This window comes from Portunus trituberculatus, chromosome 31 (genome assembly GCF_017591435.1).
Source record: "Portunus trituberculatus isolate SZX2019 chromosome 31, ASM1759143v1, whole genome shotgun sequence".
NCBI classification, from domain to species: domain Eukaryota; kingdom Metazoa; phylum Arthropoda; class Malacostraca; order Decapoda; family Portunidae; genus Portunus; species Portunus trituberculatus.
The window spans coordinates 12,473,325-12,490,738 of record NC_059285.1 but is presented as its reverse complement, the minus strand read 5'-3'; the positions used below and the strand labels follow the sequence as shown (position 1 = coordinate 12,490,738).

The window sequence follows — 17,414 nt, the reverse complement described above, 5'->3', positions numbered from 1 at the left end:
GGTTCTAATTAACCTGACCCTTTTTTTCTTATAAGGGTGATGTTTTTGTATGATTCAAGTAATATATTAACAGCATTTCTACATTATCAACAGAAAAAACAGTGTTGAGAAGGCGGGTAGAGTTAATGATCCGTGTGGCCTCCGCATTAGTAGCCTGGTGGTGTGAGAAAGGACATGTAGCGTCTCTATGCAGTCTGTTGGTTGGTGGTTGTAAGTTCTTAATGGGAGGCTAAACCTTCCTGTGGTCATCCTTTTGTAGCTTTTTTCTCAGTTTCTGCTAGTCCTGACTGATCGTCTCCATAAGGCTGCTATTGTTTTTATGACTACTACTACTACTACTACTATACTACTACTACTACTACTACTACTACTTACTACTACTACTACTACTACTACTACTACTACTACTACTACTACTACTACTACTACTACTACTACTACTACTACTACTACTACTATCGACTTTTTCCACGCATTCCTTTAACATGGACAAGTCTCTCTCTCTCTCTCTCTCTCTCTCTCTTGCACTCCATCCACTTCTTTTTAAGTCTCACCGCCACGCACTGCGCATTCTCCTTCTCGTATCAATTGTTTAAATCGTTCAAGTCTTGGCATTAAAAAAGAAAAGCTGTGAGTTGTAATGACTTATTTTTTACTGTTCTCTCTCTTTACTGCTGCTGCTGCTGCTATCAACTACTACTACGACTGCTACTATACTACTACTACTACTACTACTACTACTACTACTACTACTACTACTACTACTACTACTACTATTATTGTTATTATTATTATTATTATTATTATTATTATTATTATTATTATTATTATTATTATTATTATTATTATTATTATTATTATTATTATTCTTATTATCAATAGTATTAGTATTGTTATCATTACTATTATTATTGTTATCATTATTAATATCATTATCATTATTATCATTATTACTATCATTATTATTGTTATTATTATTAATATTATTATTATTATTATTATTATTATTATTATTATTATTATTATTATTATTATTATTATTATTATTATTATTATTATTATTATTATTATTATTATTATTATTATTATTATTATTATTATTATTATTATTATTATTATTATTATTATTATTATTATTATTATTATTATTATTATTATTATTATTATTATTATTATTATTATTATTATTATATATATATATATATATATATATATATATATATATATATATATATATATATATATATATATATATATATATATATATATATATATATATATATATATATATATATATATATATATATATATATATATATATATATATATATATATATATATATATATATATATATATATATATATATATATATATATATATATATATATATATATATATATATATATATATATATATATATATATATATATATATATATATATATATATATATATATATATATATATATATATATATATATATATATATATATATATATATATATATATATATATATATATATATATATATATATATATATATATATATATATATATATATATATATATATATATATATATATATATATATATATATATATATATATATATATATATATATATATAGTTCTAGCTAGTATAGTAGTAGTAGTAGTAGTAGTAGTAGTAGTAGTAGTAGTAGTAGTAGTAGTAGCGATAGTAGCAGAAGCAGTAGTAGTAATAGTAGTAATATTACGAATCTTTTTATTACACCGGATGCTACTTATCACCTGTAGGAAACTTTTTTTTTTCTGCTGTTCTCTCTGTTTCGCTTATCTTGGGTGTGTTTGGTAGTTTTGTGGCGTGTGCGGTGTCGGTAGCCTTGATGTTTGTGTGTGCGAGGAATTCAGTGAAAAAGTGACATGGGCCAACACTGCTGCTGCTGCTCCAGTCACAAGGAAGAGACTCAGGAAGGTGATCATTTCTGTCACTGCTTTACGTACCTTCCCACCACCACAATACCTATTTCGTGATGGATACATGAGAGAGAGAGAGAGAGAGAGAGAGAGAGAGAGAGAGAGAGAGAGAGAGAGAGAATACAGTACACTACCTGTGGTCAGAAACGTCTTCGACTATTTTTAAATGCCACAAAGATGATTAGTTGATTTTTCAAAGGTGTCTCATGTCAATCATGTACAAAATCTTGCCAGGCTATCAACTAGAACTATAAAACCATCCTTGAAAAAACGTACAAATCTAATGAGCTTTTATAAGGTTGTGAAGAAGCGGCACAGAAGTGTTTCATAACCTAAGGATTTCATTGAATTTCCGTGGTAAGTAGGTTACGGCTAGTCAGGCAATAGCCTACGTACGTCAGGTAGTACAGTGAGAGGCCTCGGATAATTCCTATCCGGGCAGGGACTGTCAGTGAACATGCAGCTCATTCAAGAGTTTTTTGGTGGTTGGTCGATAAAAGAATGTCTTGGAAAACCTAAGGAAGGTGAACTATGAAGCCCCGTGCACATGAGTCCCAGTGGCCCTGTGTCAAAGGTGAGGGCTGACATTGCCACGCTCCATACTATGAGTACAACCTCCAAGGTGGAGACAGAGACAGAGGGGCGCGGCAAGGTCAACGCACAGATATGCCATGTAGTTCTCTTCAGAAATGTTGATCTTTCTCACTACGACTATATATTTTCGAAAGCAAGAAAGATGATCATCTACATTCTCAATAGTGTTGTTCCTACTGTTTATAATGTAAATTTTTAATCCCTCACAACACACACACACACGCACACACATTGTGAAATACTACAGGAAGACTTAAACAAGATCTGGAAATGGAGCAAAAAATGGGAGATGGAATTCAATGTGGACAAAAGCCATGTCATGGAAATGGGAAAAAGTGAAAGACGACCAGTGAGAATCTATAAGATGGGAGATGGAGTAGAACTAGAAAAAGTAAAAAGGAAAAGGACTTGGGAGTGACAATGGAAGAAAATAATCAACCGGTAAGCCATATTGATAGAATTTTCAGAGAGACGTATAATTTGCTAAGGAATATTGGAGTAGCATTTCACTATATGGACAAGGAAATGATGAAGAAATTGATAAGTACTAAAATAAGACCTAGATTGGAATATGCAGGAGTTGTGTGGACTCCCCATAAAAGAAACACATAAGAAAATTAGAGACTACAAAAATGGCTACAAGAATGGTTCCAGAATTTAAAGGGATGGCATATGAGGAGAGACTAAAGGCAATGGATCTACCAACCTTGGAGCAGAGAAGAGAGAGGGATCTGATACAAGTTTATAAATTGATTAACGGAATGGATGAAGTGGATAATGAGAAACTGATCCTGAGAGAAGAATATGACTTTAGAAGCACAAGATCGCATAGTAAGAAACTAAGGAAGGGACGATGTCTGAGAGATGTTAAAAAATTTAGTTTCCCGCAAAGATGTGTTGAGACTTGGAACAGTTTGAGTGAGGAAGTGGTGTCAGCAAAGAGTGTACATAGTTTCAAAGAAAAATTGGATAAGTGTAGATATGGAGACGGGACCACACGAGCATAAAGCCCAGGCCCTGTAAAACTACAACTAGGTAAATACAACTAGGTAAATACACACGCACACATGCATACATGTGTGTATGTGTGTTTCACTGTTTGATCTGCTGCAGTCTCTGACGAGACAGCCAGAGCTCAGAGCTCAATATTTCCGATCTTCGGATAGGCCTGAGACCAGGCACACACCACACACCGGGACAACAAGGTCACAACTCCTCGATTTACATCCCGTACCTACTCACTGCTAGGTGAACAGGGGCTACACGTGAAAGGAGACACACCCAAATATCTCCACCCGGCCGGGGAATCGAACCCCGGTCCTCTGACTTGTGAAGCCAGCGCTCTAACCACTGAGCTACCGGGTGTATTTACCTAGTTGTATTTACCTAGTTCTAGTTTTACAGGGCCTGGGCTTTATGCTCGTGTGGCCCCGTCTCCATATCTACACTTATCCAATCTTACTTTAAAAGTGTGCACACTCGTTGCAGACACTACTTCTTCATCTAAACTGTTCCACGTCTCAATACATCTCTGCGGGAAACTATATTTTTTTATATCTCAGACATCTTCCCTTTCTCAGCTTTTTACTATGCGATCTTGTGCTTCGGGTGTCATATTCTTCTCTCAGGATCAGTTTCTCATTATCCACTTGGTCCATTCCGTTGATCAATTTATAGACTTGTATCAGGTCTCCTCTCTCCCTTCTTTGTTCCAAGGTTGGTAGATCCATAGCCTTTAGTCTCTCCTCATATGTCATCCCTTCAAGTTCTGGGACCATTCTTGTAGCCATTTTTTGTAGCCTCTCCAATTTTCTTATGTGTTTCTTTTTATGAGGGGTCCACACTACTCCTGCATATTCCAATCTGGGTCTTATTATAGTATTTATCAATTTCTTCATCATTTCTTTGTCCATGTAGTGAAATGCTACTCCAATATTCCTTAGCAAATTATATGTTTCTCTAAAAATTCTATCAATATGGCTTACTGGTTGATTGTTTTCTTCCATCGTCACTCCTAAGTCCTTTTCCTTTTGACTTTCTCCAGTTCTACTCCATCTCCCATCTTATAGATTCCCACAGGTCGTCTTTCACTCTTTCCCATTTCCATGACATGGCTTTTGTTCACATTGAATTCCATTTCCCACTTCTTACTCCATTCCCAGATCTTATTTAGGTCTTCTTGCAGTATTTCACAATCCTCCTTTTGCTTTATAACTCTGCACAGTTTCGTATCATCCGCAAACAAATTTATGTAGCTGTTCACTCCTTCTGGCATGTCGTTAATATAAATGAGGAAAAGTACTGGTGCCAATACTGACCCCTGTGGCACTCCGCTTTCTACTGCTCTCCACTTGGACTTCATATCTTTAACTACCGTCCTTATTTCTCTCCCCCTCAAATAATTTTCTATCCATCTCAATGTGTGTGTTGTGTGTGTGTGTGTGTGTGTGTGTGTGTGGGTGTGTATATATATATATATATATATATATATATATATATATATATATATATATATATATATATATATATATATATATATATATATATATATATATACGTAAAATCCCGCGTTACTTCAGCAAGAACTTTTGAAAGCTTCAATTTGAGAGCAAAAGTGGCACGGCACTGAAATGTTCCAGAATAGATCTCCTTTACTTTCGTGACTCCATCCCATACATAACACCCCTCTCCCCAAATGTTTCTCTCTCTCTCTCTCTCTCTGGCCCGCGTACGGTACAATAGTAATACTAACCAATATGTACTTACTACTCTCCATATTTTAAGCTGTTTTTTTTAAACATGCACACTATCTAAGTCCTACATAATGCTTGCCCTCTTTTTCATGGCTGTCTCATGGCCTGAGTGCATCCTCCTCCTTCTGTTCTTACTCCTCCGATAAAATTTGGAATTTCCCGCCTGTTTCTGCATTCATTCCTACCTATGATGACTTGAACTTTTTCAAGAGGGAGGTTTGAAGACATTTTTCTCATACTTTTTGAATAATTCTTTTTGGCTACTGACTGTGGATTGACACTTCAGTGAGCTTATATTTCAGCCTTTTTTTTGTGTGTGTTTTTCGTCAAAGCACCTCTTACATAAAAAAAATAGCCTTGTTATTAAACTCGAGGAGCAAACATAGCAGAAAATGGCTCATCAATCCGTCCCTACCTTATCCCGAACAGAAGAAACAGAGCAAAGCCAGGAGAGTGAGCCTAAGAATTACACAGTGGTGGACTACGTGTTGGCTCATCATCCCTACCGAGCCAACGGGACCAACGAGCTCAGCTTCACCCAAGGAGACAAGCTAGAAGTGCTCAACAAAGAGTGAGTGTTTGAAGGCTGTGCAATAATAAAGTCTACTGGCGTGCGTCGCATCATTCTTTAATGTATGCATGTATGTTTGTCTCACATGCCAGCAGACGGCTATGGTGGTGGTGGTGGTGGTGGTGGCGGTGACGGAAACAGCCACAGTGACAGTAATCACGCTGACCTGTCTCTCCCTTCAGTGACGAGGACTGGTGGCTGGCCAGGCATCCCGGAACTACATCCATTGGCTACATCCCCGTGCCGTACGTGGCGCTCACCTCCTCCCTTGAGTCACACGAGTATGTGAGCCATCTCGGTTTTGAAAACTTACTAAGAAAAAGGAATCTTGTGCATTACTTCCATTTGAAACAACATTAACATCTTTTTAAAACTTGCTCTCTCACATAAGAAAACCTAACTTCATAGAAGCTGTTTTAGCAAGAGATGGGATGTAAAGTTTCCAGTTAAGATTATGAGCAAAAGACAGGCCAAGGATATTCATTGTGGAAGAGGGAGACAGTTCAGTGTCATTGAAGAAGAGGGGACAGTTGTCTGGTAAGATGTGTCGAGTTGATAGATGAAGGAATTGAGTTTTTGAAGCATTGAACACTACCAAGTTTTCTCTGCCCCAATTAGAAATCTTAGAAAGATTAGAAGCCAGGCGTTTTTGTAGTGTCCCTGCGTGATGTGATGACTTCCTGAGGGGTTAGTCGGCTCTGAAAGGACGTGGAAAGATATAGGGTGGTTTCATCACCGTAGGAGTGGATAGGGCAAGAAGTTTGGTTAAGATCATTAATGAATAATAGAGAGTGGGTGACAGGACAGAACCTTGAGGAACACCACTTTTAATAGATTTAAGAGAAGAACAGTGACCGTCTACCACGGCTGCAATAGAACGGTCGGAGAGAATACTTGAGGTAAAGTTCCAGAGAAGGATAGAAACCGTAAGAGGGCAGTTTTGAAATTAATGCTTTGTGCCAAACTCTATCAAAAGCTTTTGATTTGTCTAATGTGACAGCAAAAGTTTCACAAAAATCTCTAAAAGAGGATGATCAAAACTCAGTAAGGAAGCCAGAAGATCACCAGTAGAGCGACCTTGACAGAAGCCATACTGGGGATCAGAGAGAACATTGTGAAGTGACAGATGTTTGAGAATCTTCCTATTCAGGATAGATTAAAAACTTTAGACAAGTAAGAGATTAAAGCTATAGGACGGTAGTTTAAGGGATTAGAACGGTCACCCTTTTTAGGAACAGGCTGAATGTAGGCAAACTTCCAGCAAGAAGGAAAGGTAGAAGTCGATAGACATAGCTGAAAGAGTTTGGCCAGGTAAGTTACAGGCATGAAGCACAGTTTTTGAAACAATTGGAGGGATCTCATCAGGTCCATAAGCCTTCCGAGGGTTTAGGCCAGCGAGGGCATGGGAAACATCATTACCAAGAAATTTAATTGAAGGCATGAAATAGTCAGAGGGAGGAAGAGAGGGAGGATCAAGCCCAGAATCATTCAAGGTGGAGTTTTTAGCAAAGGTTTGAGAGAAGAGATCAGCTTTAGAGACAGAAAGAGACAGAAGAGATGGCAGCGGTGCCATTAGGATGAAATAAAGGAGGAAAAGATGAAGAAATTGAATTATTGGAGATGTTTTTGGCCAGATGCTAGAAGTCACAAGGGGAGTTAGAGTTTGAAAGATTTTGACATTTTATATATATGAAAGAGTGTTTGGTAAGTTGAAGAACAGACTTGATATGATTCTGAGCAGATATATAAAGTGCATGAGATTCAGGAGATGGAGGGCTCAAGTACCCTTTGTGGGCAACCTCTCTATCATGTATAGCACGAAAACACACTGTGTTAAACAAGTTTTAGAAGGTTTAGGTTGAGATATAGAATGAGGAATGTACGCCTCCATGCCAGACACTATCACTTCTGTTATGCGTTCAGCACAAAGAGATGGGTCTCTGACACGGAAGCAGTAATCATTCCAGGGAAAATCAGCATAATACCTCCTCAGGTCCCCCCCAACTAACAGAGGCAAAATGCCAGAGGCACCTCTGTCTTGGGGGATCCTGAGGAGGAATTGGAGAATTAGGACAAGATACAGAAATGAGATTGTGATCGGAAGAGCCCAACGGGGATGAAAGGGTAACAACATAAGCAGGAGGATTAGAAGTGAGGAAAAGATCAAGAATGTTGGCCTCATCTCCAAGACAGTCAGGAATAGAAGTAGAGTATTTCACCAGTTGCTCTAAGTCATGGAGTAGAGCAAAGTTGAAGGCTGGTTCACCAGGATGGTCAGTGAAGGGATAGGAAAGCCAAAGCTGATGGTGAGTACTGAAATCTCCAAGGATGGAGATCTCCCACGAAAAGGTAGAGGGGGCAGAATGTGCTCCACTTTGGAAGTTAAATAGTCAAATAATTTACTATAGTCAGAGGAGTTAGGGGAGAGATAGACAGCACAGAAAAATTTAGCTAGAGAGAGACTATTGAGTCAAAGCCAGATGATGGAAAACTCGAAAGATTCAAGGGCGTGGGCACAAGAGCAAATTAAGTCATTGTGCACACAGACGCAACATCCAACCAAGCTGTGTTTCGGTGAGGAAAAGAAGATGAGGTTTAGTAGAAGAGAGGTGGTGCTCTACAGATTGAAAATTAGATCTAAGACCGCAAATGTTGCAGAAGTTAGTGAAAAAAAAAAATCAGGGAGGTGTCAAGATATTTTTGGTCGCCACCGAGAGAGCAGTCCGACCTGGGGACATTTTTGGTCCCCTCCCCAGAATTTTGCATTTAAAGTGAAGTGTGTGTGTGTGTGTGTGTGTGTGTGTGTGTGTGTGGTAAGTGCATGTCGTTTTGTGTAAAGAAGGAGAGTTGTCATTAGGGGGCAGGCTATGACTGCCCCCTTGAATTGTGAGACACAAAGGGAAACGTTCAGCGAGATCACAACTAGTTTTAATGGAAAGTTCACAGCACCCCCTGAACTAGTGCTATTAGACCTCGTTGGGAGTAAATTATCGTTTCGGTAGTTGTCTACCACTTCCTCTGTCTACATATTACATCCAGCCATAAAGCTGGTTAGTCTTCATTTAAAGCTTCCTTGTAACACACTCTCTCTCTCTCTCTCTCAGATGGTACTATGGTGACATTCCACGCGTGGAAGCTGAACAAATCCTCATGAGTCAGTTTAATTTGCCTGGCGCCTTCCTCATACGCAACTCTTCCAAACACGATACATACTGCTTGAGTATTAAGGTGAGGTAGGCCCCTCTTGGGGTTTTTGTAAACACAGTTTTGAGGGAAATACAGGAATACTAAAGTAACAAAATAGATGAGATGCGTGGTGTGCTGGATATAGAACCAAATCAAGTTCTTGGGTATGATGTCTTTTTTTTATGAATTTTCTTATCACTTTCAATCATTGCAAAACAATGTCTACAATTATCACTTTTCATCCTTCACAGTGCTTCCTACTCTTCTTTTGTTGGGAACACATCGCATGCTTTCCTTTCTTTCACTATCATGTACCCTTTCTCCGAATAGACTTTCGACAAAGATGGCACCACTGTTCGCATCAAACACTTCAGCATTCCCAAGAGTGGTGATTACTTTGTATTTATGGATCGGTACTTCCTTACACTCAACGATCTAGTTGATTTCTTCATCATGGAATCAGAAGTTGGACTGTCCCCTTCCATGGCCAAACATCCGTGCGTACGGCCCGCGCCCACCATGCAGGACATATCCATGGAGAATAAGGACCGGTGGGAGATGCCCAGGGAAGAGTTGGATTTTGTTATGAAGATTGGCAATGGCTCCTTTGGCGAAGTGTGGCTTGGTGGGTGTGAGATCGTGACTTTTGCTGAAATATTTAGTTGTATATTTTCTTTTTTCTACCAAATCTAACCCCTAAAAGAGAGCTATATAGGTAGTCAAGACAAGGCACACAACTTTCACATTCAGTCATTAGTCTCTTGGCGGCCTTGGCCCCTGATGGAGAGACGAAAGCACTTCTGCTCTCAATTTATGGGGCTCAGCATTTCACATTTGGACTATTGCAAATATATTTTTACAGCAATTTGGCTAGACTTATATCATAATGTGTGTGTGTGTGTGTGTGTGTGTGTGTGTGTGTGTGTGTGTATTTACCTAGTTGTATTTACCTAGTTGTAGTTTTACAGGGTCTGAGCTTTATGCTCGTGTGGTCCCGTCTCCATATCTACACTTATCCAATTTTTCTTTAAAACTATGTACACTCTTTGCTGATACCACTTCCTCACTCAAACTGTTCCAAGTCTCAACACATCTTTGCGGGAAACTAAGATGAAACATGCCTGTTTTCATAACTAAAATGTGTGTGTGTGTGTGTGTGTGTGTGTGTGTGTGTGTGTGTGTGTGTGTGTGTGTGTGTGTCAACAGGGAAGTGGAACGGCAATGTTGACGTAGCCATCAAGACAATGAGAGATGGCAGGATGAAAGCAGCAGACTTCCTGGAGGAAGCCAAGGTGATGAAAGGTCTGCGCCACCCAAACATCCTAGCACTGTACGCAGTGTGCACCAAGGAGGAGCCGCTGCTCATCGTCACGGAGTTCATGCCCCACGGAGCCTTGCTGGACTTGCTGAGAAAGGAAGAGATGAGCCTGCAGCTGCAGCTGTACATTGCTACACAGGTCAGTCTAACCTTGCACCACCAGTGTTGCCATCGAATAATTTCATATCCCGCCAGATTCAACCACAAAACACGCTAGATCAGGCCCTCAAATCGCTAGATTTCAGGCCAATCTAGAAAATACACACGCATTGAGAGAGAGAGAGAGAGAGAGAGAGAGAGAGAGAGAGAGAGAGAGAGAGAGAATTAGTTTCACTTACGTCAATAGAAACATTTATACTAGTACATACCTATTAAAAATATAGCAATTCAGATGCATCGAGTAAGGAAGAAACATTCACAGCAAAAATAATTACCAGAGCTAATACTGGTGTACATGCTGTCCTCTGTGGTGAAACAAAGACTGGTGACTGACTGATCATGGTCTGTGGACCGAATCCTGGCGCGTGGCGGCGAGACGCGTCTGATTCCCGTCAAGTATCCGTACAGAGACGGTATTTGTGTGTAAATTTTGAGCAAGTTGGTACCAACGGGAGACTATCCATACCATTTACGAGTATTTGACTAATTTCACACCAAGATGAAACATGCCTGTTTTCATAACTAAAATGTGTTCTTTTGTAAAATGCCACAAAGCCCGAAGTTTCATCGTCTCTAAGGAAAAATCGCTAGAAAATCGTCAGATGACGTTCTACACCCGCCAGATTTCCCGCTAGCCGCTAGATGAAAAATTTGATAGCCAGATCACAGTAAAAAATCGCTAGATCTAGCGAGAAAAAAGCTAGAATGGCAACACTGTGCACCACACGTGCTCACTCCGTTTATAGTCCATATGTATGGATTTTCTCGGACATATCCAGAATTCATGTATCTGCGTCCCGGGGGATTTTTTAGAATTCTTCAAATGTCCGAAATTTCAGCTTCCATCAATAAGTGTTTGAAAAAATGTCATATTTCTATAGGCTGAAATGGCGGGAGAGATGGGGGGGGGGGACGAGGAAGTTAAGGGTTTACCGGGTGGCAGCTGTTTTGGTCTGTTTCGTTCTAGATTACTTTAGTTAAAAAAATAAACAGGAGTGATGGAGGAGAAGGATAAAGAAGAGGAAAATGAGTGAAGAATATTAACGTAAACACATCAGAACATTTTATTTCATCTTATTTATTAATTTATTTATTTATTTTTGCATTGGTGATGTGGTGAAGTTACAGCACCAAAAAAATTTTCTCTCTCTCTAGAGCTACAACATCATTCTCTTAATGTGTAGCCCCTGTTCACCTAGCAGTAAATAGGAACGGGATGTAACTCGAGGAGTTGTGGCCTCGCTTTCCCGGTGTGTGGAGTGTGTGTTGTGGTCTCATTCCTACCCGAAGACCGGTCTATGAGCTCTGAAGTCGCTTCGTAATAGGGAAGGCTGGCTGTGTGACCAGCAGGCGATCATGGTGGTGAATTACACTAAAAGCGGGTCCACACGCGCCAATTTGCGATTTAAATTGCAAGTCGGTAAAGTTTCCGACTGAATAATGGTGCCTAGCGAATGGAAAAACCGGTCACAAAACAAGACCACAAAGTTGTCTTGTTCATTCGATTTGCGACTTTATTTACGTTGTGATGTCACGCAGTAAGCTTTGAAAATGTGGTATCCAGGTGTAGAGAAGATGTTAAGAGTTGGTGAGGGAAAAGGAACACATCTGGGATCCCAGAAATGAATTATATAGAAAAAAAAAAAAAAAGAGCAAATCGTCGTTGGACGAAATAGCTGCCATTCTCCAAGAACTGTTTCCCTCAATGCAAGGTGTTGTTGGAGGTGAGGATTGAAGACTTGTAATTATTTGATTTGATTGCCAGGGACGTATCCTCAGGAATTTTTTTTTCTGTTAACTCTTCTGTACGCCAAAAGAAGAGCAACCACTGCTTCAGCATCGTCACTGAAGGGAGACATCTTGGCGGGGAGCTGTTTGTTTACATTCACTTCCCGCCGAGGCGCCAACTAGTCGATACTTACCAGTCGCTATGTGTGACGTGTTCCACCTAGAAGGGCTCAGTCGATACTTCTAGCGACTTGCAATTTCAGTCGCAAATTCAATTAGCACGTGTGAACCTGCCGGTATCTTTGGTGTCCCGACCAGTCAAATCCCACCCCTTCATCTTGCAGCCAAGTAATTTAGAGCGTTTTTCGAGTGTTTTGCAGGTGTTTTAAGGCTTGACTGCTTTGGGGTAGGTGGAGGAGTGGGGAGGGAATGGAGGGAAAATGAAGGTGATGAGAAAAGAGCAAAAAAACTGCTTCGTCTTTACAAAGAGTATCTAGGACACATATACCTGAAGGTAGTCTATCTCGTCCTCTTTGTCATTCTGCCTACTTTCAGTATAGCATACAAGTCATTATCTAGCTGTGATAACTGTATGTGCCATTATGACAATCACGATTTTTCTCGTTTATTATTGGAGTTTGTATCTTTTTTTTATTTATTGATAAGAATGTAAATCAAGGTATAATCCGTAATAAGATCGTATCTAACCATTTTTTTTTCTTTTTTTGCTTTTCGTTGAAATAACACTTTCGACATTCTATGATTTTTATTTATTTATTTATTTTTTATTTGTAAGCCTAGAATTGTTTTGTTGCTTGATATAAGACTTGATATGAAAACATGATGCAAGTAATAATATTTAATAAAAATTTCGTCTAATTATTTATATTTTCAAATTTAAAATTTTAACAGCACCAAAATAGGAAACAAAAATCTTTGTATGACGAGGAATCTGTGTTTTCTTTATTTGGCTGGAACCCAAGAATTCTTAGTATTCACAAAATGTAACAATGTAGTGTGACTGCTTTCCTTCTCGATTTTATAATGTGTTTGTGGTGCTGTTAGTTTGAATTACAGATGGTTTGTTGGACTTCACTTTGTAAACAATTAACAGATAACGTTATTATATTGTGGTTATTAGTTCAAGTGTTTGTTGCTTCTACAAATGAAGTGCACACTAGTTTGGGTGTTTCTTTTCTTCTCACAATCTTTAAGATGAATTATGTGCAGGCATAATCAAGTCTTGTGTTTCTTTGCCCCACTGTGCAGACAGCTGCTGCAATGAAGTATCTCGAGAAGAGAATGTTGATTCACCGAGACTTAGCAGCAAGGAACATCTTGGTGGGCCCGTGTTACGTGTGCAAGGTGGCAGACTTTGGTCTCTCCAAACTGTATGAGGATGCGATCTATGACAAGAAAGTATCCAGTAAGTCAATGTGTACATTATGTTTACTGTCTGACACTGTAAAGCTGTGTACATCTGTGTGTGTATGTGTGTGTGCACTAATGAAGCTGTCACATGGCACAGAGGGAAAGCTGCCCATCAAATGGACGGCGCCGGAAGCACTGCTGCTGCAAAAGTACAGCAGCAAGTCAGATATCTGGTCTTTTGGGGTGATGCTTATGGAAATTATTACCCATGGTGCAGTACCATACCCAGGTGAGTCTCTCTCTCTCTCTCTCTCATAAACAGGCATCTTTTTCCACTAGAACTGAAAAAAAAGTCACTAGAAATAGTAACACCTCAGAAAATTTCAGTAGAGTCCATTACAGCCTAGCAAATGTTGCTTGCTGAGATAAGGTTGCAAAATGTATGAGAAAGCTGTCATGTACTACTGGGAGAAATTCTAATGTAATAAATGTATGAAGGAAAAGGAAAGATGATGAACTATTTTGACAGCATAAGAAAAGTGTTAATCCTCATAGCATGACATGGCTTCAATACACTTCTTTTATTTTTGATAATCATTTATGATCTCTAGAAAAAAAATACAGATCCACACAATTTTGCACTTTGATCACTCATGATTACTCAAGATTAGAGTTTTCTCAAATGTACATAAAGATAGGACCAATAGCCTTATCTGTTGCCTAACCCAATGTTCTGCTCCCCAATACAGGCTATTCCAACCAGCAGGTGATAGAAGTAGTGTTGCAAGGCTACCGCATGCCCCCGCCCTGCCACTGCCCAGACAAGCTGTATGAACTCATCTTAAAGTGCTGGGATAAAGAAGCTGAACAAAGACCCACCTTTTACTTCATCCACGACTACCTGGAAAACTTTGATGTACAGGCTGAGAACTCTTATTATGATAGTAACCGATTATAGCTCTCTCTCCCTCTTTTACATATATATATATATATATATATATATATATATATATATATATATATATATATATATATATATATATATATATACAGGCAACACCCCCTTAACGAACAGGTTACGTTCCTAAAAACCCATTTGTTAAGCGAATTTTCTTTAAACGAACCAATTATAACAAGTTTAACTCCTGACTTAAACTTCCATTGAGAGTAAACAAAGCGAGAGTGCATCATAGTATAGTAAAAGGTTTAATGAGAGTAAAAATTATGAAGTTAAACATTTAAGCAGTTTAATTTAAGACTAAGTCATTATAATGTACACTAATGTATGTATGTAACTTTATAATCTTGATGATTGTAAATTTATGAAGGGAAGGAGAGTGGAGCAGGAAACATGCTAGCTGGCAACCTGTGGAATGTAAACAAAGAGAGCAGCATTGTACCACATACAAAACTTATGTACGTACCACATTTCCACAAGGCTTTCCATTTTATCCATTGCAGAATCACAAGTTCAGGTGGTTCTTTTAACTTGCAAGGAAGATATGGTCTACCAGCATTCTTAATAGAGTCTGCTAACTTGAAAATAGTAGAGACAGTAGATGGAGTCAAGCCATGGTGGCAAGCAATGCTATTAGTTTTCTAGCCTCTCTCGTGTCTGTGAATAATATCCAGCTTCACTTTTAGAGTAAGAGACTTCCTGGTCTTCATAGCAACGCTAAGCAACATTGCAGGGCGTTTTGGTGGCATGTTGAGCAAGGGAAGACGAGCTGCTACTGACTCTGTTTTTATTTTGAACTAGGGGGAGTGAGTGGTGCGCGTTTTGTCCATGAGAGACGCTGGTATATTCAAAAGCCTGTCGGCTTGCGTGATACGGCAGAGCTTTCAAACTTGGAAAAAATTACCTGGATAAAATTTTGTTAAAGCAAGTTTGGTGTTCGTTAAATGAACAAATGGTAGTAAAAGGAAACGTTCGTTGTAGTGAAATTTTGTTGTGTGAATGCTGTTAAGGGGGGTTTGCCTGTATATATACAGTGACAATTCAATACTCGAATGTCTTAAAAGTCAAACTTCTCATTATTCGAACACAAAAAAAAGTTTTTGATCTGGTACTCAAATGGGTGCACACATTGTTGTCTTGTTCTAATAATGGTAATACCGATATTGCCAAAATCAAAATAACGGTATTTTGGTAAACCATGCACCAATGCACATCCCTAGTCCTGCCGCCACGCCGCAGTCAAGAGAACAACAACATTGTTTTGTATTGTCTGTAGTCTTTCATTTAGAAACTTACAATGGCACCAATGAGGCTTATTAGTGGTGAAAATAAGGAATCTAGTGAGGGTGCAAGCGCCCTCCAGTAGAGGGTTCACAAGACTCATACCAAGTTACCAGGCCTCTTATATGGATAGTGACTTGTCCTCCAAAGAACAGCATTCCTCCTCCTCCCCACCCTTCTCCCCTCCTCTTCTGTTATCCATCACCAGACTTTACTTACATTAAGTACCTACAAATTAAAATAAAAAAATACATTAAAATTTTTGTAAACTTAAGGTTTTACTAAGGTTAAAATGAATTACCTGATTTACAGGTATCAATAGGCAAACTTTTTGATACTTGAACAGCCACTTGGAATGAATTAAGTTTCAGTATTGAGTCTCCACTGTATATATATATATATATATATATATATATATATATATATATATATATATATATATATATATATATATATATATATATATATATATATATATATATATATATATATATATATATATATATATATATATATATATATATATGACAGAATTCTGATGCAGCAGAATCCTTATTGAAGTTACTCCTATCTTAGATTACAAGTTTGCTCAAAGAAGCAGGTGTATGGGTATACATGGCTGTGTCTAGTATTGTCACTATTAGTTTTGGGCTGTACAATAAACAAATTTGTTTTCTTGGCATAGCAATAAAAAATACAGAAAAACACATCCATTAGATGCAATTTTCCTCATTAGCTCAATTATTTTAATACCTTCTCTGTCAATGATTATGTATTATAGTTATCAAATCATATTGTTTTAATGTTGTTTATTTCCAACACTGCAGTTTTTTCTAGTACTGCATAGTAGTGTAGTGGATAAGGTGGTGAGCGTGGGATCAGGCAGACATACATGTGCAGGTTTGAATCCCACCACGTACAGCCTTATTTGTCAAGTGGTTTAAAGTTAACTACATGTCACCGTGATACCCATGTTCTAGGTGGTTACACCAAAGACGTGCTTGGATGGTGATAAGGGTACCACTATAAATGAAATTGCCTGCACCACTAATGGGTACAAGCTGAATAGTGCTTCCTATATGAACTCTTCAAGTACACATACATAAGCCAAAAAAAAAAAAAAAAAAAAAAAAGTTTTGTAACAAGTATAATGAAAAATTACTTTTAATCTATAGTTGGCTGTGTCTGGGCAGTGCTGGAGTGCCTCAATAATCTGCCTGTTTTATTTTTTGTCTGTGTTCCTCTCTTGGCTGAGCTGTGATGCACACTCCGGCAAAATGTTCATCCACCAAAGTATTCAGACATTTAGAATGAGACAAGTGGTACTCTGCATTAATGTATCATACGTATGTTGACTGCAGAGTTTTGCCTCAACGTTAACACACAATACTCCATCATTCTGACATTTGCAGTTCAACACACATCAAGTAATTTTGGCTATGAGTGACTAATGTAGTGAAATCAACATTGCCACATGGTGGTGGTGGTGGAATCTTCCCACATTCAAATTCAGGGTAAGGAATAAAGATCAAAGCTGTAA

At 38.2% G+C, this 17,414-nt stretch overlaps 1 protein-coding gene across 1 annotated transcript; it reads left to right on the top strand.

Moving 5' to 3' along the window:
• The first annotated feature begins 1,743 nt into the window (after positions 1-1,743).
• Positions 1,744-14,629, top strand: LOC123511584 (tyrosine-protein kinase SRK3-like). The gene is made up of 9 exons (XM_045267604.1): positions 1,744-1,953; positions 5,732-5,873; positions 6,056-6,154; positions 8,978-9,101; positions 9,390-9,684; positions 10,266-10,516; positions 13,534-13,690; positions 13,793-13,924; positions 14,385-14,629. The coding sequence occupies exons 1-9, from the start codon at positions 1,902-1,904 to the stop codon at positions 14,591-14,593; spliced, it is 1,461 nt and encodes a 486-aa protein (XP_045123539.1). The 5' UTR covers positions 1,744-1,901; the 3' UTR covers positions 14,594-14,629.
• The last annotated feature ends 2,785 nt before the right edge of the window (positions 14,630-17,414 follow it).